Here is a 25,153-nt window from a genome sequence, read left to right as displayed (position 1 = left end):
GGTTAAGGAAGAACCCTAAGAAGAAATGAAATATGTAAGAAGAAGGATCCACCAGAGCAAGAGTAAAGAGACTGAAGGGTAATTTAAAAGTTGTCAACACATTACATGGTCAACCCTAAAATGGGAGAAGAGAGTCCATGATGGTGCACTTGATCTAAGTAAAAGAAGGTCAACCTAATAATGCACCAACATGAGCCTGCAACCTAGTTTTGATTTCATTTTATTTAAGTGCTTAAGAGCAATTTATAATTGTAATAAATGGGCTGGTTTGATGCTAATTAGGAGCCTAGGTCTTAATTCTAGAATAAAGTTATTTTTATTTAAGTTGTAATTTGGGTCTTAAGCTTGTTTGGACTTTTTGCTCATGTTTCCTAAAGTTAGGGTTAGTCACCAACATTATTAGAAGAGGCAGGTCGTCTTGGAATTCTATAAATAAGGATGTAATTTTTTTCATTTTTAGATTTGAATAATATTTTAGGTTTATTCCATTGTGAGTGAGTAGAGTATTGACTCTTTTTTGGTTCTTGGATTAGATTCTCCTTTGAATCTTATCAAATGTTTCCATACATCTATCGTGATTCCTCACTTGGCTTATCATTCTCCTAGAGTGTGGCGTGTTCCTTTCTATTTCCTATTTTTTCATCTTTTTTGTTTTATTCCTTCTTTCAATCATCTTGTTCTTGTTGGCGCCATTGATATACTTGTTTTATTGTTTTGTGCTACTTTCTCTTCTTTTACCTCATCTTTTATCTTATTTTGTCTTCAATTCTTGTTACAAGATAACCAACTCAAGGATGATTCATAAAAATAGTATGACTCCTTGCGAGGATCATATCAAAAGGATAGGTGGGGCCATGAACTCCTTCTAAGACTTTGGTCTATGTAAGTCAAGTCATGGTTAGACATTACCCATGACCATTTATTCTTGACAAAAGTGTTTATCCTCCATAGGATCAACTATAAGACTCCCCTAATGGATGAGTATGAAATCTAAGTTTAGGGATGTGCCTATGTTGATCACTCAAATAGTGAAATTATCCTCAGAGGAGTGGTATATGCATTACATGTCATATTTCATTTCCATGTTGATTAATTCACTACTAAAAAAACTATTTTTTACGACATACATTCTAAGACGGTTATACGAAATCGTTTTAGAATATCACGAGGTGACAATTTTGTAAATAATAAAAGTTATACAACAACAGTCATTGAAAACCGTTCTAAAAATTAACTATTCAAAATATTCAAAGACGGGTTTTTAATAAAACCGTCTTTGAATTTTTCTCACCTTTTTACTTTGACACTGATAATTCCATTCTCTTTCTTTGCTCCTCCGTGCCCTAGAACGAAGCATCCATACACTCCTCCTCCCTCTCAACCCTCACCTCCTCACCACCTTGCTCCACGCCCACGCCGCCAAGTCCTCCTTCCTTCATAACCCCTTCGTCTCCTCCTCCTTCCTCCACCTCTATGACACCCACCTCTCTTTCCCCTTCGCCCACCAACTCTTCCTCCAAACCTCATCGCGGCACTGAAACGTCGTCATTTGGAACACCATAATCTCCCTCCACGCACACAGCAACAACCTCCATCAAGCCCTTCAACTCTTCCACTCACTCGACACTAAATTTATCGATTCCACCTTCAACCCCATCATCTCCACCCTTGCCGCCACCAACCCCTTCGATTCCATTTCCTTCTACTGCAAAATGCTACCCCTTAACCTATAGTTGCGATTAATTACTCTTTTGTCCTTGCTTCGTGTTTGCGTCAATCTCGCCGTTTTCAATTTAATCAAAGAGATCCACGGTTACGCCCTCATCATCGTCATCAGCAGCCCTAGCTATGTCGACAGGGATGCCTTTATCGCGCCCCATTATTATGGTTACTCTTGTCTTTCACTTTTCCAAAATGTTAACATAACATGGCCTTCCCTGCTTCTTGTTTCTCTGGAAATTCTTAATAATATTGTTGTAGTATTTATTTATTTTTTACGAAGCAAACATAGCTAGATGTTGGAGTGCATATAGTAATATGTTTATTGTTATTTTGCTTTTCACTTTGGAGAACTACATTGGAGAGAAAATTGGCCTTGATGAAAAACTTGGTTGGACCTAAAGTGTAATTTGAAGAGACTTTACGAGTGAGGTTTGGCTAATTTGCTCACACTACACTATATCCTTCATAAATTTTTTCTTATTTCAAGAAAAAAACTCAAGACTTGACCTATAATCTGTGTTTGGCTGTGAAATGAAATTAAAAAGAAATAACTTTAAGTTGTTAGGATTTGAAGAAATAAGAAATTGTTTGTATGCAGCTTCGATACCTACTAACACAAAGCAAGTTCATGTTAAAAAGAATATTGATAAGAAGAGGTAAACACATATACTTCACTTTCTAATTGGGTTTGAATAGCTGGGAATTTGTGAGTAATTTAGAGAATGAAAAACCTTCTTACATATGTTTAAGAATTATCTACAAGCAGAGTATGAGAAGACAGACTAACATGTTTAGTTATTACGATGTCACTACTAATGATAATCTAATTAGAATTAGTGAGTTTAATAAAAGTTATACAAAGAAGAGTTCTTTGAAATGGAAACAAGAAAAAAAATGTCACTTTTATTAATCTCTTTTAAATAGGCATATAACAATTAGGAGTTTGCTCCAACTCCCTTTTTAAATCAACAAGTAGCTGGTTCTGACATGCCTCTCTACATGTGGCCAAATCAGGTACTGATATACATACCATTGCCTCTTATATCAAGCTTCTTTCTTCGTCTATGTCAAAGGGACAAGTTTATGAGATCCCTAGTTAGTTAGGAAAGGATCCATTAATGGATTCGAGGTAGTTAATTATTAGGAATGTAAGTGATAGAAAATAATTGATTCTGTATCAAAAGTTCTGAATTAGAAATTGCATGATGGCAGTTATGCATAGAAAATGATTGTTGGAAGCTATGAGTTTGGAGTATATATTTGATAATAGGTTATGTAATTAGTAAAGGTGTCGTATTTGCACTTTGTTGACAGAGAATACTCTTTGTAGAAGACCTTAGTCTCTATGATAGCAATTTTTTTATTGTTTTGTGTGTGTGCTTTCAGTGTTCAGTATCATATTTTATCAATTTTTCTATTGGTGTTCATTTGTTTCACAGTTTATTTTCACATTCTTTGTTGTTTCGTCTAGGAAAACAGCACACTACTCCAATATGATGCTTTGTATGATCCAAGGATGCTCTCCAGTAAACCCACAGTAGCTGGGGTAATCCTAAATCTTTCATCACAGTACTTAAACTAGTTTCCTACTATAATTCAAGATTCCAGTTGGTTTAGGTTTAATTGAATGTGTACTCACATTATTTTAGGATTAAACTAACATTTTTCCCTCCTAGAGGAACTTCCATGGAGAATAAGTGTATCATTTCTTATATATCATTGATGCATACAATAAAAACTGCTTTTTGCATTTTGGTTAGGATGCTACACTGGTTTTTTTCAGAAATAGTACACAGGACTCATGGGGAACAAAACTTGAATTCAATAAAAAGAATTTTCTTAATGTAGTGTAATTTCTCTGTGATTGTGTATTTAGGTTTTATTACATAATTTCTATAGAGTATTCTATAAGTTTTATTGGCCTCAATGATTTTCTTTTTAACTTTCAAGTAATTTCTCTTTATATTTATTTGACTTTTCTTTTTCTTTTTACCCTTTCATTGTGTGCTCAGGTAGAAATTTAATTATTTGTGAAAATTTTTTGCAGGAGATCCAAATTTTTTACTGTAAGAATTGTGAATATAATCAACATGAGTGCTTTGCATGTGGCACACTAGGTTGTTCTGATAAATTTTCTGGTGCTAAGGTATAACTATGTGAAACACAATAGGCTGATCTAGTTGATCATTTCATTGAGGTATAACTATGCTAAAGACATAAATATCCTTATGCATACTGAATGTGCTAAGACATGCCACTACTATTACTAATGAACAATTTTTAGAAACATGATGGTTTTCATGGAGCTTTTTTGTTCTGTATGGGACTAAAAATGTCATTTGGTTTTTCTCCTTTAGGTCTTCAAATGCGCTTCCGCAACCTGTGGTTTCTTTTATCATCCACATTGTGTTGCAAAGTTACTTCATGGGATAGTTGAGGATGCTCCAAAGGAACATGAGAAAAAAATTGCTAAGGGGTGACCCTTTACTTGTCCTACTCATTATTGCTGTGAATGTAAAGAAATGGAAGACAAGAAGAAACATGATTTTCAATTTTCTGTTTGTAGGCGTTGCCCCAGGTTGTATCATCGCAAATGTTTGCCAAGGTTCTTTCTTTCTTTTTTGTCTGTGTTGATAGTACTCATTTAATTATTCTAATGTACGGAAGGCTGATTCTTAAGTTGCTTATATCAGAGAGATTGCTTTTGATGACATAGAGAGAGTTATATTGAACAAGAACAATATTGACTCAAAAAATTTATTTGGCAAAAAAGCTACTGCTAAGGTTTCTAAACTTCCAGGTAAAATGTCTTCTGGGAAAGTTGGTGACAAGAAGTTTGAAAATATTTCTAGATCAAATATTTCAAGGAAGAAAATAAACAAAGCATCAAGATGTTTGAATGAAAATAAGAGGTCAACAATCTCAAAGGAAACCAAAAAGTCTGACGGTGCAGAAAATAGGCAATCATTGGGTGCAAAATTATTTGCTTTAATGCAGAATAATTCTGAGCATATTAATTCTAGTAATGAGGCTGATGATGTAGCCAACAATACCCTGGTTGTTAAGCCTACTAAAAAGCTGAGTAGCACATTGCCCGCATTAGATGCAGATTCAAAGAGGTGAATTTTTTCCTTGTCTGACTTTTGGATTGGTTATTTTCTGTTGTTGCCGTTTTTTTTCCTTTAAGGTTATTTTTATAGTATTTACCATTAATAGTAAAATTCTATTAGATTCTTGTTTGAAACTCAAGCTATTTTAATGGTTGTTTATGATGACATTGTTGATATGATTTCTTCTGATGTAGATTGTTTGCTTTGTTTAAAGAAGCTACTTCATCGGTTACTTTGGAGAATGTTGTAAAAGAGCACATATTTGCTGCTACTCATACTCACTCGTTGAAAAGTGTTATGGAGAAGACCATCACATTGGGGAAATTGGAAGGCTCAGTTAAGGTACATATCACTATCTATATTTATTACTCTATGGTGTTTATTTCAGAGTTTGTTTGGAGCTTAGGTATTCTGTCTTGTGTATTCAGGCTGTTCGAACAACTCTAAGGATACTAGAGGATGAGCACAATATTCGGGATGCAGAAGCTGTTTGAGGCCCTGATGTTCTAAACCAGATATTTAAGTGGAAGGTACTATGCTATTTTTTCTATTTTTTTTAGGATTTTGGTTCTAAGTGTCTAAATATTGATTCCTCTCTAGTATTTTTACTGTATGATATTTGCTCATCGTTGATGGAATAACTATTCCTCTTATTATCCCTAACTAAAAAAGTTTAATCAAATAGGAAATCCTGGATGTTACACTAGAGAATAGTTTTTTTTTTTAAAATTAATTTAAGATTTTAAAAATAATAATTTTTATTTTAATTTCACATTTTAGTATTTTTGTTAAGTGATGTAGGAAGTGCTATTATAAAATGAAAAACATTTTAGTTAAATAAAAATATATTTGAAAAATTCAAAATAAATAATTTTTAATATTTAAACGTACATTAAAACAACTGATATTTTAAATGTTTGTAATTTTAAAAAGTCAAAAATATATTTTAAATGTTTAAATTTTGCTCTTTCCACACTGATGAGAGTCATACGTGGTGGCTGATGAAAAAAAGTCAATTATGTTTTAATTAATGGAGTGCCATGTAGGATTTGTAGTAAATAGTAATAATTATTAGTTAAGTTCTAGCTAGCAGGGCTGCGCAAACCACAGTGACATTAAATGAAAATAAGTAGCCAAGTAGTACTATTTAATAATATCAAAATCTCATTTTTTTTAGGCTGAGAGTTGAAAAGAACAACAACTAAAGAGAAAGCAAGGAAAGAACAATCAAGACAAACTAGTTCCCATGGCATTAGCATAATCTCAATTGCTCTAGAGAATAATGTTTTTCTTAAAAAAAATAGTTTAAGATTTTAAAAATATTAATTTTCTATACGTAGTATTTTCGTTAAGTGAGGAGTATATTAGCAGCTTCCACACACACACATATTCTTTATTGTGTCTTTTTGCATCTTCATGTGTTGCTATGTTGGAAAGATACAAAAACTAGCTTTATTATCCTCCTTTTTCATTGAAGAGTATTATAGATCTAGTAGTTAGGACAAGTCATATGTGTTATAGATTTCTAGATGAGGCTGATGTCACAGAATAGTGATAAACAGATTAATGATTATTTTGATGGGTTTAAATTTGATTATATTCATGTAGTAAGATATATTTTAAGCTATTTTTCATTTGCTTTGAATTTTATGCTTTAATACAAATTATGATTTATGGTTCAAAAATTATCTTGGCGATTCACGATTTGAATTTTGATTTGATAACCTTGAAGCAATAGGATACTTTCAATATGTATGCTATTTTTTATGCATTTGTATATTTCCAAGTATAATTATAAATTTTTAGTACGATCTTATTTATAACTAGCATGGAGATGATTACAAAAAATGAAATTAATTCTAAAATAATAATACATTCTAAGACGATTGTCTTTTAGACCGTCTTAGAATGTAGTACATTCTAAGATAGTTGTCTTTGAGACCGTCTTAGCAGTCCTAGACAAAAACTCATCTTAGAATGTTATATATACTACGACGGTTCAATATAACCGTTGTCGTAAATGTCCATACTTTCTATGACGCTTGATATGACGACAGTTGATAATCGATATTGTATCCTACAAATAACCGATGTAGTAGGCTTCCATTGTAATAGTGATTTATATGATTCCTAATTAAAATTTATTGGTCGAATGATGATAAAACTTGTGATGTTTTGTAAACCTTTTTTTTTTATTGTACTTATGCCTTTTTACTTCTCTCCCTTATTACTTATTTCTTTAAATGTGCTTTCCCTTGATTTTGTCTTGATGGTTGTGCCACTTGACATGAGAGCGGATAGTGATACAATTATGAGAGAACATGCTACTCTTGGTTGATGTTGGATCATGGTGGTGGGCTAGGGTCGAGACTGACCCTCACTCCTTTTTCCTATCAATCTATACTAATTAAATAGAATAACTCATTTTGGTATCTACAAATTTTAGACAATTTTACCTCTCATGAGTTTTTAAACTTCTATTACTCGAATAACTACTCACCCGGGTGCCTCTCTCCCCCTAATTTTCATAGTGGGGACTAACTTAGGGAAATAATATATTTATGTGGTACTTGATGTATTTATTCTCTTAAGGGACACTTTTGAGATTATTTTTTTTCAATAGAAATGTTAGTTTTGTAGTAACATAAGACATCGTACGTACTCATTATGTTATGGCATGTCTTAATGATGCTTTAGATATGATGATTGATGATTAGAAGTAAGACCGCATGCGGAAATTAAATTGTGAAAATGGTAATTGTTTTCATAATCAAACTTAAAATTAAGAGTTTTAAATGAGCCTAAAATAACATGTTCTGCAAGATAGCTGATATGTAACGACTTCCAGTGTTAATTAGCAAATAACATCGAGGTTATGAGTTACCTACCTTCACAATGGCGTAAGTTAGGTGATACTCACTTTTTTTGTATTCCTCGGCATATCTGTGGATAAATTGATTAAAAAATTGCATTATTCATTAAACTAACCCTGCCACTTGACCATCAACGAACCATGGATGCCAAGTCATATCAAATTTCAAATTAAGTGACTTGACAATAGAAAGTGAACTAAGATACGGTATCGACATGTCAAGATCCGTGCTGTAAATGATAAAGAAAAATATCGCTTAGAAATTAATCTGAAAATTAATTATGTGCAGTAAATGATGCAAAATCTCACACCAGTAGTACTTGGAAAGTTAGCAAATATATGAAGCTTGCAACGAAAGGGATTTTTTTTGTGTTGATAAAAAAAATACGGGTTTACGAAAAGAATTTAGAGCTATTTTTATACTATTTAATTTAATTTTAATATAATATAAATAACTAAGGTTTAATATTCATGTACTGTCGGTGGTGTATAAATTTTTAAATGATTAACTAATCCCACATCACATTTAGTATGAATTAAAGTTATTATTATAAAAGTTAATTAACAATAATAATCTTATTATACATGACAATTATAATCCTTGAATGATAGTATAAAATATTTTATATTACTAATATATTTAAATTAAATTCATAAAATTATGACCAATGTATTATGAAGAAATGCTAATATGAGGCTTGGCTGAAAGTATTACTCCAAACATGCATTTAATAATAAAAGAAAAGAAAAAAGTTAAGTTGGTTGGACTATCATAATTTGTCATGGGCAATGAAATTTCATTCCAATTATTCACAGATATATAGTCTGCCAAAATGAAATAATTTTTCTTAATTTTTCCATGGTTCTTTAGTTGTGCTTCCGTATAATTGCAACTGTTAAAAGGGAATATTTAAGGAACTTACCAATAAATTAGAGATCGCATGTTTGTGTTTGTAAGATTATGAAGGTATTGAACCACACTAGGAACGTTCCATGTATATGCAGCGCTGCGATTGCATCGTTGGAAGTGATCTTTTGTTCCCTGTGTCGACATTATATTTTCTTGATCATGCAAAATTTAATTTACTTTTTTAACTCTCTTAACATCTAATTAAAGGAATAATTATTACTGTTTACCTCTCTAACTTGAAGAGCCTTCTGAACATGTGGATCATTTGCCCATAATTCTCCAATTGCATATAAGTCATCCTAGATCAATATTAAATGTAAAATTTGTGTGTACAAAGAGAGAGAGAGAGATAAAATTTGTGTGTGTACAAAGAGAGAGAGAGAGAGAGGTCTACATACCCGACACCTAAATTTAGTTTGGTGGATATAATTTAATTCTTGAGAAAGAATTCTTTGATTCTCCTTAGGTGCAATCACACAACTTGGTTCCAAAATTTGATATTCATTTATGTAACGAACTAACTACACAATGGATGATAAAATATTAAAAAATATTTGAATATTATAAACAAATTTTTTGTGAAGAGCTATGGAAAATATAGAAGAAGGTTTCCCACCTCAGTGTAGGCTTCATAATCTGACATACATTTTGTGTTGTTAGGATCAAGATTAACATAATCACCATTGCAATTAGATTTAATTGACTGTAAAAGCAAAATGGCACCAAACATACATATATAAGATTTAATTTCCTGTAAAATAAATTAATTTTAAAGCTAGTAAGTTAGTTGAATTTCTCTATAAAAAAAAAACCTCGTATAGTTCATTTGATATAAGTGTTCGTTGGTGAGCGAATTCAACTTTTGTGTTATTGTCCATGAAAGAGTCAAGTCTTGGACTTGCAAGCACAAGGCCCTATTGTAAAATTCAGAGACAAAATAAGAAAATTTGAATAAAACATATTTGGCATCCATGAAATGCTAACAACGAGAAAATAAGCATATTTCTGTACTTGGATGTTCAGGATTGGTGAGCGTCCAGTTTCATAATCTGCAAATCAGTAAATCATGTATTAATAAAACTTGAAGTAAATTAACATATTTCTGTAATCGAAGCATTATAATAACGAGTTCGGTCTCATTTTTCATATAGTTGCAAACAGCTACTTCGTAATATTCATAACTTTGTGGTAAAGTTTGTTTGTAAACAAGTCAATATCGTCGCCCATGCTCTTACATGGATGTCTAAGTTTTTTGTCTTGTCAGCAGTTCTGTGACAATAACATACCAAATTGTATTCATGCTTCAATTATTAATGATAGGAGACCTTGAGGCTTTTGTAGTAAAAAAAAACTGAAGTAAATTAATTTGAATTGAATAAATTATAGAGATGTTTAAATTACACAATCTTTCATTTAAAAATGCACATTTTTTTTTACAGAATACACACACTTCCTTTGGTTAAAAGATAAATGCGATATATACACTTGAATTTGTTTTAATGTAAAGAAGTTTTCGCAGATTTTTTTCCCTTTCATAATGATCATGATTGACAATTTTTTTTTCCTTTAACATCATTTAAAATGTTAAAATAAAAGAAAAAAGATTATAATAATTAAATATTATTTAATAGATTTGGACTGCATAATTGGTGATTGATTCATGAATTTGAAATAATTGAGTGTTTAAAATTGATTTGAAACATGTAAGAATCTATCTTAGACTCCTAGGTTTTCTATTTTTGGTGTTTGGAGTGATTGAGAGTCATTGGAAACCCCCAAACCAACAAAATCGTGCAACATCGCAAGTCTGCACGAATGTGCAGTCAAGTTGCACATATGTGTGGATTTCACAGGATCCCTGCACCTTGGGCAAGTGCACCGGTGTACGTGCAACATACTAGAGACCCCAAAATGTGTTTTTTTGAGGTCCTGTAATGGTTCATGGTGCCTCTCGGATCAACCCTTGACTATGCCAACTTCTCATATCTAGGATTTCTTCAATCTAAATGACGTATGTGATCACAATCACAAAGTATTTTTGAAAATGATATCGCATGTAAATAAGTTAAATGTATATCACATTGCATGTATGCCTATGTATATGGAATAATTTGAATATGTGATATGTTGGTGTGATGTAATTGTATACAAATGTGTTCTATTTATTTTATCTTTCTTTCAAGTTCCTTAATCATTGTTTGTTTGCTTGTTTGTATTTGGGCTAAATACTTTACCCAGATGTTGAAGGATAGGTTTAAGTCTCAATTTTTTTCTAGTTTCATGATTATGTATGCATTATATAGGCTCTAAGACAATGTAACATTGGAGCTCAGATTTGTGGTCTTCAATTTTATACAATTTATTTCATGTTTAGTTTAATTTTTTTGTATGGTTTTTTTAGTGCAAGAAGTTCTTTGAATTCAAATTAAGTTTGTTTATGAAGTTCTCTTTTACTGTTCATGAAAATATGTTATGTAATGCTCCTTTACCACGAAAAAGATTTTGAAAAATAGCATAGTTCTTTATTTAATTAGGCTTAAATATATTTTTTAGCTTTAATAAATGTTTGATTTTTGTGTTTGTTTCTTAATAAATTTTTGTTTTGCGTTGAATTCCTAAGAAAATAATACTTTTACTTTTTATCCATGATATTTTCTTTTAGTCACTGATAAATTAAAAAATTGTGTTTGTTTCTTAATAAATTAACAAATTTTGTTTTAGTCTGTATTAATAATAAATGAAAAATATTTATTGTGGAGCAAACATAAAATTTGTTAATTTATTAGAGACTAAAAATAAGTGTCAAGGATAAAAAAAATTATTTTTTATTAGAGACTCATGGTAAAATAAAAATTTATTAGCAAATAAATGTAAAATTGAATATTTGTTAGAAATAAAAAAACATATTTAAATCATTTAATTATACAACCACCTTATTAAGAAAATGTTTACAGTTTTTTTTAACATCATCACCCACTATCAATTTTGTGACCTTAGTAAAATAAATATTTTAGTTAAAAAGATTATATATATATATATATATATATATATATATATATTACAGGTATTCTCTATTTGACGCAAACTTGCTCAAGCGGAATATAACAACAATAGACCATACAATTGTCTCTCCAAATATTTAACAAACCTGCACACTAGGAGTTAAACTCAACATATTCGAAACTTCATTTCTACCTTCTAAAATTTTGAAATCAATAGTTTAAAGTTTAAAATTAATTGGGTGATATTTTATGTAAAAAAATCAAAACATCATTGAAGGACACATTCAACATTATTCATTACTGTCAAAATTATATATATATAAGAAGTCAAGTGTAATTCACATTCATCTGTTAAGAAAAGAGAAAAATATATTTCAAAATAAGAGAGGAAATAGAATATATATTGTAAAAATCAGTATATAATACTTACCTTCGTATACTTTCTGAACCAGGGGAAGAACAACTATGCCAGAATAAGAACCACCACCAATGTAAAGTGGATTCGATCTGAATTCAGGGTGATCCACCAGCCACTTGTCATGTGTGAAAAAGTAAAAAGGAGAAAGAATGACTTAAATTATATCATCCCTCTTAGATAACAAAAACAATAGTAATAATTAATTAGCAGGAATAACAAATTTAACTAATAACACATGCACCATAAAAAAATGTAAATGATACAAACCTTATGGAAAAAATCATACATGTGTTCCACCAATTGTTCGTCATTGCTATAATAGCCTTCTTGTGTTTTAGAGTAAGAATATCCCGTACCAACAGGTGCATCCACATATAATATGTTGAGTACCTTAAAAAAAAGGTATTACAAAATTACCGTTGATCAGTTTAAAAACAAAAACTACTGGTTATTAATACTCAAATTCAATTTTAGTATGACATTCCTTGTTAGGTTTGGTCAAATTCCGAGTTTATATATGTCAACAACACTAAAAAAAAAAAAAAGATATTTCTGACAGAAATTCTGTCCTTAACAAATATTGGAATTTTGGATAAATTTTTTTGAAGGATTATATTAGCTATATCACAGGGAGTAAGTAGATCATGATAGGAGGGGACGACCAGAGAAAGATAAGTCAAGGAGGACCCGAAGAGGAAGGAAGAGCAGTCCGTCCTAAGGAGGCAGAGAAGTCTCTTCCAGTGTCTCCGGCTGGTGGTGCTCAGCATCTACCTCACTCAATTTATAAGTCTCAAGACATTTGCAAATTCTTGTGGGGATGCATGGCATGAGGGTAACTTTCTTTTTCTTTTAATTTGTTTGTTGACCATGTTGTGAGTGCACACTTTTTAAGACTCTCTATGTAATGTTATTTGATGTGTTGTTAAAAAACCAAATCAAGCATGTGTACTTAGTGTCCTGTATTTCATAAGTTAAATTGAAAAGGATGCCACAGGCTAATTTGAATTTCTAATAATAAATTAGGAGGAAGTTATATTTACTTACTGATGAGAGTGTTACATCAAGTCATGTAAATAAATGTTTACATTATGATGGCCTGTCCTTTTCTGGGTGGTAGGAAATAGGAAAACCTTAAGCTGCTGAGTGTAATTACTGAAAGGAGGCAAACACTGAAGCCAACAAGAGAACTCGAGTCTTGACAAATATTTAACGCGTCCACATGCATGATCAAATTGACTAGAAATCATTAAATGTTTCAAGATCACCATGCGTTCATGGTCTCAACCTGTCTACATGACATGTTTTCAAATTTTTTGATTTATAAAAAAAAAATACATGTTATGTGACAATTAATACCAACTTAGTCAAAAACTACCTAATAATTTCTTCAAATTGTTATCTTCTACTGTGATTGCTTCTCTATTTACAATCTAGTAGACCTCCTATTACTCAGTTTTATAAGAATAGGGATATGAATAGAGGAGCTGGTTTATCCCACGTGCAGTGACAAAGGAATTATGGGAATGATGGGAATATACATGCAGTGACAAACATGCATAACAAAATTCTTGCTTGTAAATTAAAAAATTTAGTTACGTGTCTCATTAAAGGTTGGTTAGTATAGATACATGATTCAGAGAGAGGACAAATGTTTGGATGGAGAAATTTAAAATTTTGAGGAATTTAAAATTTTAAGAATTTTAAATACTTCAATTGAAATTCTTTTATTTTCAAAATTTTGTATTTGGATAAAAAAAATTAAAATTATGAGGATGAAAAAAATGAATGAAAGAAAAAGAGAAAATATGATTGATGTATTAGTTATACGCGTTCCTTTATGCTCACACCCGATCGATATTTTAGGAGTTCAAACGGTGTTTCTTGACGAAGACTGTAAGAAGAGAATTTCAATTTCTCACCTTTTAGAAGGAAATTGAAATTCCAGATTTTTAGTTGTTTAAATTTTTTTTAAAATTCCAAAATTTTAAAATTTTCATATAAAGCACCCAAATAATGAATTCTAAATTACAGAAATGCAAATTTTCAGATAAATTACTTTCCTCAGTTAAAATTCTTTATCCAAACGCACTCTTCTGCTTGATTACAAAACAAGGTTAATTTCCTATTGATTTTTATTAAAAGTTTCTCATGCTACACTAACAACTAGCTCATGTATAACTACTCTGTTGCGAACATGCTCTTTTGTCTTCTTATCTTATGCTGAAGCAGGAGCAATGCAGGAAATGACCAAAAAGCTTAAGCATTTGAATTCCTATCAAGAAAGTGATGCAATGCCTAGTGTGATTACTACTGGAGACGGAACCATTACTAGGAAGAGAACAGTGTGTATCATTCCGACAGAAATCTATATATTTTGTAATCTACAATATTTCAATTTTCATTTCTTTTTCCACTATTTTGTATTTTTATCAGCTTGTCTCCAGCATAGTGGGTTAGTTTTATCATAAAAACAATTTGCTAAAACAACCGTATGACTGACTCATGGCATCGGATTATGCTTTATCTGGGAAGTACTTTGTTTAGATCTAGTATAAAGAAAGAGCTCGACAGCTGGTGTATAAGTTTGGTATAATGTTATCAGGGCCGCCGAGTCCAACCATTATTAGGCCTAACGCCGAAAATTACATTTAAATTTTAAATTATTATTATTTAATTTATTTATTCTATATTTATCAAAATTGAATATGTAAATATTTATAATATATTATTTTATTATATAAAACGAGAAATTTAATTAACCTATTTTTGACATAGGTAATGTTATATAAGATTTAAATATTTTAATTTTTAATTTTTTCAATAATAATTATAGTTACAAGTGTTATTAATAATTTTTTAGGAACGATGCATATTTTTAAAAGGAAAAATTAAAAATATGGTCCCCCAGTTTATCTCCAATTTCGGATTTAGTCTCCCAGTAATTTAATTAACGAATTTAGTACTCATATTTTGTAAAATCATACAATGTTGGTCCTCCAGGTCACAATTGAACGTTGACCGTTAGCAAGTGATGTTGACGGTCACGTGTCACGTTCTTATTGGATGACAACTGTCATGTGTCATGTTCTGATTGAATGTCAATTCCATGAAAGATGAAATGCATTATTATTTTCATTAACCAATAAGAACATGACACGTAACAGTTGTCATCCAATAAGAACGTGACACATAGTTGCTAACAGTCAATTGTGGCCTAGGGGACCAACATTGCATCATTTTAGAAAATAGGAGGACACAGTTTGTGAATTAATTTACTGGGAGACCAAATCCAAAATTGAAGACAAAATGGGGGGCCAAAAATATAATTTTGCCTTTTTAAAAAATAATCCTTTAATATAATGTAATACTTTAATTATAGTATAATTTTTTTAAGTTTGGACTTTTGTAATATCTTTATTTTGAAAAATGAATTAAGATTTTTTAAATTTATTCTCATTTAGTTAATCATTTATAAAATAAGATTTTCTGACGAATTTTTTGTGTAAAATTCGTCGAAAATTTCCCACAGACATCCATTGGAAATGATCTATGAAAATTTTTTATTGGAATTTTGCGACAGAATTTTTCCAACAGACAAAAAAACTCATCGGTTAAAATTTTTTACGACCATTTTTTCTTACGGATATTTATCCGTAGGAAATCCATCGGAATTTTCAATTAACGATGAATTTTTAATGTTTCCAATAGATTTTGACCATCGGAAAATCACTTTCTTTTAGTGTAAGAGTAGTTTTCAATCCTAAACATGCCCATTTCAATCTTCTTAATTACAAATATATTATTTCTAATGTTAATTAAATATTTTATTCTTTTAAAAAAAGTATTTTCTTGTTATTTATTAATTAAAAAATGTAAATGGACTTATAGTATTAATTATCTTGATTTATTTAAAATTATTGAGAATTTTTTTATCAAAATAAATTAATACTCCTTTAGAAATATTAAATTATATCAAATATTATATATTTTTTTTCTAACCATGTTATGGTGTGAAGTATCTCATATCCATATTATACTTATAGCACTTGTAAAAATATTGAATGTTTTTTAAAATTAAAATTTCTTAAATTTTATCTTAAATCAACTATGTTTTTAGGATCAATTGAATGCATTGATTACACTATCTATTGAGAATAAAATGTTAAAATATTTTATTGTAGAATTTTAATAAATGACATTGAAGCTAAAAAATAAAAATAAAATATTAATAGTTTTTATTATCATAAATTACTCTAATTTGACCTAAAGCTCATAAATTTTAAAAAACAAAACAAAACTGCTTACCTTTGTCCAAGTGTGCGGATTCAATAGAAGCTGTGGAAAACTCCCATTAAAATCGTGAAAATTAAACATTAATGGCCCTACAATTCAAGCAAGCAAATTTATTTTAGATATAACAAATGAGGAAATTATCAATAATATACGATATAAATTGCCAACGAGAGTGAGGAACGTACGAAAAGTCAGCTTAAGATCAATTGATCTGGGGATCCATCATTCACAAATGTTATGACATTTAAATAACCAATACAAACCCCAAATGATAATTTTTATACTACAGTTTGTGAGACGATATTTTTTATTATATCTTTGTTATACTCGTCATTTATTACATATCATAATGATGAAGTGAGATAGACCTAAAAAAATAATATTATATAAATTCTTGTATGTAAACATGATATCACTTATTTTTATATCTCTCTTTTAATTAATTAACAAAGTCTTATAATTATTGTACGTATGCCACTTAGTCATATTTGCATATATTAACTATCAATACTAAAAATTGAGTCTTTTACGTCGATGATTCTAAGACGGTTGTAAAGGGCCATCTTAAAAAATGCAGCAGTGGCGTTTTTGTAAATGATGAAAACATCAGGTTTTGACAAAGCATGGAGATTTTATGTGGATGCTCTTGCTCTTATCTCTACATGGACTCTTCAACAATGTATGCTCATTGTTTTAGTTGTGTCTTTTGCTTTATGTGTTAATATTTTAATTTTGTACAACTGTGAAAGCTTGTGAAATCAGGTTTCTGATTTCTCTAAAAGCTTTATTTAGGCTTAATGAAATTGACTTCAATAAAAACAAATGAGATTTTAAAAAAATGAGATTTAAAAAAAAAAAACTTTCTAAGACGGTTTTACAGATAACCGTCTTAGAAAGTACTACATTCTAAGACAGTCTCCGCAACACGACCGTCTTAGAATGTACTACATTCTAAAACGATCTTGGTGTTTGGACCGTCTTAGAATATATAGTACATTCTAAGACGTGCGTCTTGAACCGTCGTCATAGACCCATTAACATTTTACGACACGCGTTACAACAACGTCGCGTAACCAACCTAGTATGTTAAGAATAACCGATGTAGATAATGCCTTTTTTAGTAGTGTATACGAATGTGTGACCTAATACCATATAGGATGCATGCTGTACGAATGTGTCAAGTGTGTATGAATGTGTCATGTGTGTCCACTACTACAATAAAACCTTTTAATAACAACAATTCTAAAAGGGCTTTGATGAAAGTCTTTATACTCTTCATATGTTATCTTCATTGAGAAGTCTCATCAATCTTTTTTTGTGTGTATTGTAGAACAAAGAGATGCGACTTGGAAGGCACATAGAGACGTGAGAGAAGGAACAAAAAGGTGGAGAGGCATAGAGAGACAGAAGAGAGAGCATGAGAATTTACCTTCCTGACTAGAGTTGACAATGTCATCGCATGGTAGAAGGATCGTGACAGAGCTCTAGGGCTCGAGATGGATAGGAGTTCGCAGAGAGAGGGAGTGTGGGCATTTAAGGGGTTTAGTAATACTTAACAACATTAGTTATAAAAAACCATCTTTGAAAGTCTCATAACAACATTTGTTATATAAAAATGTCTTTCAAAATCTAATAACAAGAACGGTATTATGAAGAACCAATGTTGAACAACTATTTCAATATTGGTTTTGAAAGAACCAATGTCATCAACTTTAATTTAATTTCAAAATTACCACTGTATTTTTTTGTTAACAATGTTATATATATATATATATATATATATATATATATTGAAAATTGTCATTGACATGGGACAATGTTGAATGTGTTTCTTATAGTAGTGGTCACACAACCACTTAACCTACCATATGTAAGATGTTTTTATTAAAGTTAACAGGAAAGACTTAACCAAAAGACTAACTTGAATAATCAGAATTTGCTTAATTAAGTTTTTCATACCAGGAATATAGTCCGTTTTATTAAGTTTTTCATTTTACTACTTGCGTTAGTTGTCTTCCGTTAAGTGATGATATGGCAGACAGAGTACTACGTCATCACGCCTTGTCACAGACACCTCATTGTCATGTCATTAACTTCAATGACGTGTTAGTTTCATAGCATGATGACTTAACACTCCGTCTGACACGTTATTACTTAATAGAAGGCGACTAACCACAGACAGTAAAATAAAATTGAAATTTTTTTTAGGTACTTGGTTGAAAAGAAATGAATTTTTAAGTAGTAATATGAAAACAAACTATTTTTTAGGTATGAAAAACTTATTTAAATCATATACAATTGGTGTTTTGCAGTCTATAACTAATGTACACATATAACATATTATGTTTTCCCTCATTCTTTCTTCATTATTCTCTAGATTCTCTTTTAACTTTATCTAGATATTAAATATACGCATCTTAACTAATTTCACCTTTAATATTATCTTATTAATCTAGCTAGTTTGGTTGATCAAACATAATAAATTGATAGGTGAGTTATTGTAAATTTCAAATAGTATTTTTTATTCCTACCAATAAAAAAATATCTTATTAATTTAATGTATTTCTTATTTTGAATGATGAATTATCTTAAAAAATAAATAGGATAAAGTAAATTACATATATGTTCATCAAGTTATTTTAATTAATTTTTAATTTATTGACAAGTTTACAAATATTTGAATAAATAAAAGTGTTTGAGAAACGATTTTTTCTTACTGACTTATAAGATTTGTTTTTAAACATAACTTAAATTTAAAATTATCATTTTTATTTTTATTTTCAATAAAATATATCATTTATCATTTTTTCTAAAATTAAATTTTTTATTTTGATAAAACTCCTCCTTATCATTTGTTAACTAAAAAATTATTTTTTAGATTGGTTTAATTAAATTTTTCATACTTGGAAAAAATAGACCATTTTCATATTACTATCTACAAAATTTTTTAGTTTCATTTTACTACAGGTCGTTAGTTGTCTTCCGTTAAGTGATAACATGACAGATAAAGTGTCATGTCATCACCTTCAATGATGTGTCAGTCACAAGGCGTGGTATTCCGTCTGTCACGTCATCACTTAATAGAAGACGACTAACGACAAACATATAGTAAAATAAAATTATATTATTTTTCAGGTACTTGGGTGAAAAAAAAATGAATGTTAAGTAATAATATGAAAATAACATATATTCCAATTATGAAAAATTTAATTAAGTCATTAAAATTTAAGGACTAAAGTAATATATCACTTGTCAAATTCAAGGGCAAGGATGGGTCTTTAATTTTAAGGGAAAAAAGTATACAACCCCCTTTTACTCTTTTTTTACATAGACACCTTAAACTTTAATTTTGTCTCAATTGATCCCTAAATTTTATTGTTTTTGCAAATATGCATCATGAACTTTAATTTCATTTAAATCAATCGTTAACCTTTCTTTTGCAGTTTTGCACATATAGACACCGAAATTTCAATTTCATGTCAATTAATTCTTAAAATTTACCCTTTTCATAAATAATCTCGTATATTAAATTACAGTTAAATTACTAAAAAAAATCAAATGTTTATTTATTTAATCTCAACTATTTATTAGTTTTATTTTTAAAATTAACTTTTCCTAACATTAAAACATAATAAATTTTAGAATTAAAAATAAAAATTAAAAGTTTATTTTATTAATGCTATTACCTCTCCTTTTTATATATATTTTCTAAATTCATATTCTTAATTATATTTTAAATAAGAAAAAATGAGTTGTAAAAAAATTAATTAATGACTAATACTTTAAATAGATTGGAAAAAAAAACTATTTGTAAAAAGGATAAATTTTAGATATCAATGAACTGCAATTAAAGTTCAAGGTGTCTATATATTTAAAAAAAGTTAAAATTTAAGTATCAATCATAATAATTCTAAAATTCATGGTGTCAAAGAGGTAAAGTTTATGGGTTAATTGAGACCAAATTATATAAAGTTTAGGATCTCTATTTGCAAAGCAGTAAAGTTTAGGGTCTCTAATTTAATTTATTAAAAAGTGTAATATTAAGTTATTTTAATTTATAGAATTAAATGATTGTATATAATATAATATTAACAAATATAAGATTTAAAATCAATTTTAATTGGTAGAGAATACTATTTATTTTGTCACCATGACCTTAGTAGGAAGTATACACATACTTAGTTTGTTGTGATGGGTAATTTGTGTTGTGTAACCTATAGGTGATAATTTTTAGTGAGATTTCTCCATCTAAGTATATTTTTTTTATTCACAAGACCTTAATTGATACTTTGTTAATTTAAAGAATCCAAACCCAATGTCATTCAGATTAATGACATGTTGATAATTAATATAGAATACTATGTTAATTATAGTGTTTAATTTTTTTAAAAAAAAACTTTTAATTAAATATAAGTTAAATGTAAAAAAAATAAATTGTAGTCACTGCACTTCTTTATAAACTTTATTTTGATTGTATTAGAGTTAATATGAGATCTCAAAGACAATGACATACTAATTTTATTGATAAACTAATATTTTTATTTCAACTAATATTTTTTAAAATGAAGAAAATAATAGAAAGAAAATATAGGAAAATGATTAAGATTGGAACAGTATAAATAAAAATGAAATTAAAATGCTCTATTCTGCAAATATTAAGACATTACCATTTTCATAGAAGAAAGCAGAATGGGCAGAGCAACCAGGACCTCCAACAAGCCAAAGTAGAAGAGGATCATTCAAAGGACTCCTTTGAGATTCAACAAAGTAATAATATAACTGCACCTCTTCTCTTTGTCCAACACCAATGTATCTGTATATATATGTTGCTGACAATATTTTAAAATGATATATGTTTGTAAAAAAGCAAGGACAACAGATGAAGAAAAACACAATTACAGCGATGATTTTTTTGAAAGATAATTCTTTATTTTCTCTTTAGCATAAATTTCAAGGTTTTCTCTTCTTCTTCTATTTTTTTTTTCCATACAGACTAATGAAAACAAACATGTCCAAAATAAGTTCCTGCTTGGAGTGATTTTCCATTTTTAGTTTTGAAATATTTAAAAATTAAATTCAGTTTTCGTTTTGAATTTTTAATTTTAACTTTGATTTTGAAAATTGTTGCAAAATAGAAAAGGAATTTCATAATCAATTTTAAAATTATTCTCAAATTTCTCCCATATATCTTCATCAAAATTTTGTAATCCCAAAAAAGGTCATTGGCCGACGACAAACACCCACAATCAGCGACTGCGATTGATGATTGTGATCGGTATCATTGATCAGCAATCACAACCATTAATCGGCGACCGTGACAGTTGTTGAGGATCAACAACCGATGAACGATGATTGTGATCGTTACATTGGTGATCGACGATCGATGACCGGTGATCGATAATTGATGATTGGCGATTGACGAGTGCGACTAACATCTCCGACCACCGACGATTGGCGATAGACAATTGATGATCGGCTATCAACAACCATGACTGACGATCGATGACTGAAGATCGCAACCAATGAAGTGAGAGAGATTAACTCGAGGGAGAAGTGCTAGAGGGTAAGAGTAAAACCAAAAACAGAAACCCAAAAATCTATTTTTATTGTTTTTGAAATGGGATAAAAACTATTTTGAAAAGAAAAAAAAATCAATTCAACCTCATTTTTTTGAACTCGATTTCGATTTGAAATTACATTTTAAAATAAGAAAATCGGAAACCGGCAAGCATCGCTAACGGGACCTTAAAGCAAATTCAGAAAACAAAAGTACGAGGCTATAACTGACCCAGTATTCAATGTGAACGGAAGATCCCCAAAACCTGGTAGATTCTTGACGATGAAATCAGAAGATGTGGTGTGGAGGAACAAATGCAGCACAGAAATCAAAACACACCATGGCTTCCAGACCTTAACCATTGTCTCACTATGCTTGTGGCACCAAAAATGAGTAACAAAGAAGACGCTTAATGAGAATACTTATTAAACTAACAATGACGAAAGAACTTCACGAAAGTCAAACCTCTTGTTTGCATCAGATCATATATATTACAATGTTTGATATTCCTGAATTCAATTATTGTCCCATTAGTTAATATAACTGTTCATTATATTGATCCATTGGAGAAAGTAAGAAGGTCAACGCCTTAAAATGAGTTGCACATGCAGCATTATTTTTATTAGATTGTTTGTCCGTAAAGGAAGGCCTTGGATGAATTTCTTTAATTTTAAGGGAAAGAGTTATGCATCAAATTAACTATCTCCTTCTCGTATCTTATGTTTAAAGTTAATGTACAAAGAAAATATAATGAAAATAAATTATTATTATATTTGAACTAAAAATGTCCTTATTTAATAGTATATTGATTATTGATACATACAGTCATGCATACACCACTATAGTAATAAATATATTAAATAAATGCATACATAAGGGAAAAAATATTAATTAGACTTTATTATTTTAAAACATCAATTGTTTTAGACTAAAAAAGATTAAGGTTAAAACATCTAACTATGTGAAAAAGAGGCAGTATTTATCTTTTTTACAGAATGATTATTGTTTACTTTTTTTACTAAAAATGATAATCTTTTATTTTCAAGCAGAAAAAGGGCATGCTAAGGCACCATAAAACCTGTAATCCGAGGGGCAAGGACCTGACCCAAGAACCACCATCTGAACCTATAAAAAAAGTTAAAGAAAGTCTGTTACGGAAGAAGTCCTCCCGAACAAAACTTGGAAGAACGTCCTACCATATTCATACATGAAAACCATGAGATGCTAATTAATTTGTCAGCATAATATTTCTCTTCTCTAAAAATATGTGAGAATCTGAACCTCATCTTACGAGTTTTCTCTAAACAGTTTAACCACCTACTTCTAAGATTCCAAGGTACAAGGGGGAGAGTCACTTTCAAGCCAAAGGTTTGTACACCCTTTTTCAAAAGCTATTTCAATATCCGTCACAGATCCTTTAATTTTAAAGCAAAGGTGTAAGGGTAAATATCAAGAAAGGGAGTTGAATTATGATTCAAAAAAATAGTTAAGAGTATATTTAGTCATACATGATATGATGAAGTAGGATATAGTATAAAATTTAATAATATTTAGACAATGTTTCTGTTGCATTGTATAAAATACTATACTATGCATTATAATATAATTGATATTATCTTACGTCAGCTAATCCACTCTTAATATTGGATATGATAAGATTGTTCTATATTAAAAAGCACGTAATTGAAAATATAATTCATTTGAAGTTGTTATGTTATACTAAATTAGGAAAAATAAAAGCTTACAAGGCATAAGAGAAGAAAACTCTACCACTATATACATTATATTTAATATTAAAAAAAAACAAATGAAAGCTGCGTAAAATAATTACAATTCAAAACTATAAGAGTTCAATGGATAAGTTGTAGTTTTTAATTGAGTAGATTTAATTTCTAAATTACCTAATCATTGCAGTTAGTTGAAATAGAAAAAAATTGTGCAAATTAATAATTGAATAACAATATTCAATTATTTATGAATTAGGTTAAATTGATTTACCCTGTGTTTGGTTCTGCGTGAGAACCATATAATGTGGATCAAAAGTAATTCTTTGCATAAGAACTTATGATGAACTTTGTACTATACCTTTTTGTTGGGTTACAAGTGTGAGGTGAAGTCCTACATCAGGTAGAAGTGGAAAGGTTGAGCATCATATAAGTAAGGAGAAGACCCATAAACCTGAGCCTTAAGATTTTGGGTTAGAGTGTGGTGTCAGGTCTCCCTATGTGGTGGCTCGTGGTCCACAAGTGTATCCCTCGAATCTCTCCAACAATTGGTATCAGAGCCGATGGTTCAAGTTGGTGACCGGCTCAGACGAGTATGCAAGTATCGCAGGTGGCCAGAATAGCTAGCGGCACAGCGTGCCCCGCAGGTGAAGCGGGGTGGCCAGAATGGCTAGCGTGCATGGCAAGTACCGCAGGTGGCCATGGCTATACTCGTGGATGATAAAAGACTTCCCCTTGAGGGGGAGACTACCATGTGAAAGAGACTCACACTTGAGGGGGAGATGTGTTGGGTTACGAGGTGAAGTTCCACATCAGGTAGAAGTGGAAAGGTTGAGCACCATATAAGTGAGGAGAAGACCCGTGAGGAGAAGACCCATAAATCTGAGCCTTAAGGTTTTGGGTTAGAGTGTGGTGTCAAGTCTCTTTATGTGGTGGCTCGTGGTCCACAGGTGTACCCCTCGAATCTCCCCAACAATTGGTATCAGAGCCAATGGTTCAAGTTGGTGACTGGCTAAGACGAGTATGCAAGTACTGCAGGTGACCAGAATGGCTAGCGGCACAGCGTACCCCGTAGGTGGAGCGGGATGGCCAGAATGGCTAGCGAGCAAGGCAAGTACTGCAGGTGATCATGGCTATACTCGTGGATGATAAAAGACTTCCGCTCGAGGGGGAGACTACCATGTGGAAGAGACTCACACTTGAGGGGGAGATGTGTTGGGTTACAAGTGTAAAAGACATGCAATCAACTTTAATGTATGAATTACCTAAGAAGTATCTGTATCATCAAAATCACTCTCAATGTCATGATCATTCTCACTTAACATGCATTCATCCTCGTCTAGTTCAACCAAGTCTAGTTGTTTGAGTAAATCTGCATCTATCTCTTCTCCACCTCCATCAACATCCGCAAGAGATTCATTAATGACATCAGGGTCAAGTTCCAATACTTCTTGAAGCCCTACAAGCTCATCATCTTGGTATGGAGCCTCTTGCTCAATTTTACTTACTATATCTTTTTGATTGTCTTACTTCAACAATGTCATA

General features: G+C 30.4%; 1 protein-coding gene across 5 annotated transcripts in view; it reads right to left on the bottom strand.

Moving 5' to 3' along the window:
- Positions 1 to 22,377, bottom strand: part of LOC100791997 (serine carboxypeptidase-like 17) — a 38,870-nt gene extending 16,493 nt beyond the window's left edge. The window contains exons 1-13 of one of the 5 annotated variants that reach the window (XR_005890206.1): positions 22,116 to 22,376; positions 20,995 to 21,140; positions 16,340 to 16,416; positions 12,302 to 12,424; positions 12,047 to 12,149; positions 9,626 to 9,663; positions 9,427 to 9,528; positions 9,231 to 9,317; positions 9,013 to 9,135; positions 8,842 to 8,913; positions 8,628 to 8,746; positions 7,721 to 7,775; positions 1,436 to 2,814 (exon numbers count right to left, since the gene is read on the bottom strand). Coding sequence is in view for 1 of the 5 variants with exons in the window: in XM_014772379.3 (XP_014627865.1) it covers positions 7,811 to 7,934; positions 8,628 to 8,746; positions 8,842 to 8,913; positions 9,013 to 9,135; positions 9,231 to 9,317; positions 9,427 to 9,528; positions 9,626 to 9,663; positions 12,047 to 12,149; positions 12,302 to 12,424; positions 16,340 to 16,416; positions 20,995 to 21,140; positions 22,116 to 22,246 (1,245 nt within the window). In the remaining 4 variants the exon portion in view is untranslated. The other 4 variants (XR_005890207.1, XR_005890205.1, XR_420172.4 and 1 more) reach the window with 4 other exon arrangements.
- Positions 22,378 to 25,153: the final 2,776 nt, after the last annotated feature.

The sequence above is a fragment of the Glycine max genome, chromosome 20 (genome assembly GCF_000004515.6).
Source record: "Glycine max cultivar Williams 82 chromosome 20, Glycine_max_v4.0, whole genome shotgun sequence".
NCBI lineage: Eukaryota > Viridiplantae > Streptophyta > Magnoliopsida > Fabales > Fabaceae > Glycine > Glycine max.
The sequence above is the reverse complement of the archived record's forward strand: the minus strand, read 5'-3'. Positions and strand labels throughout refer to the sequence as shown.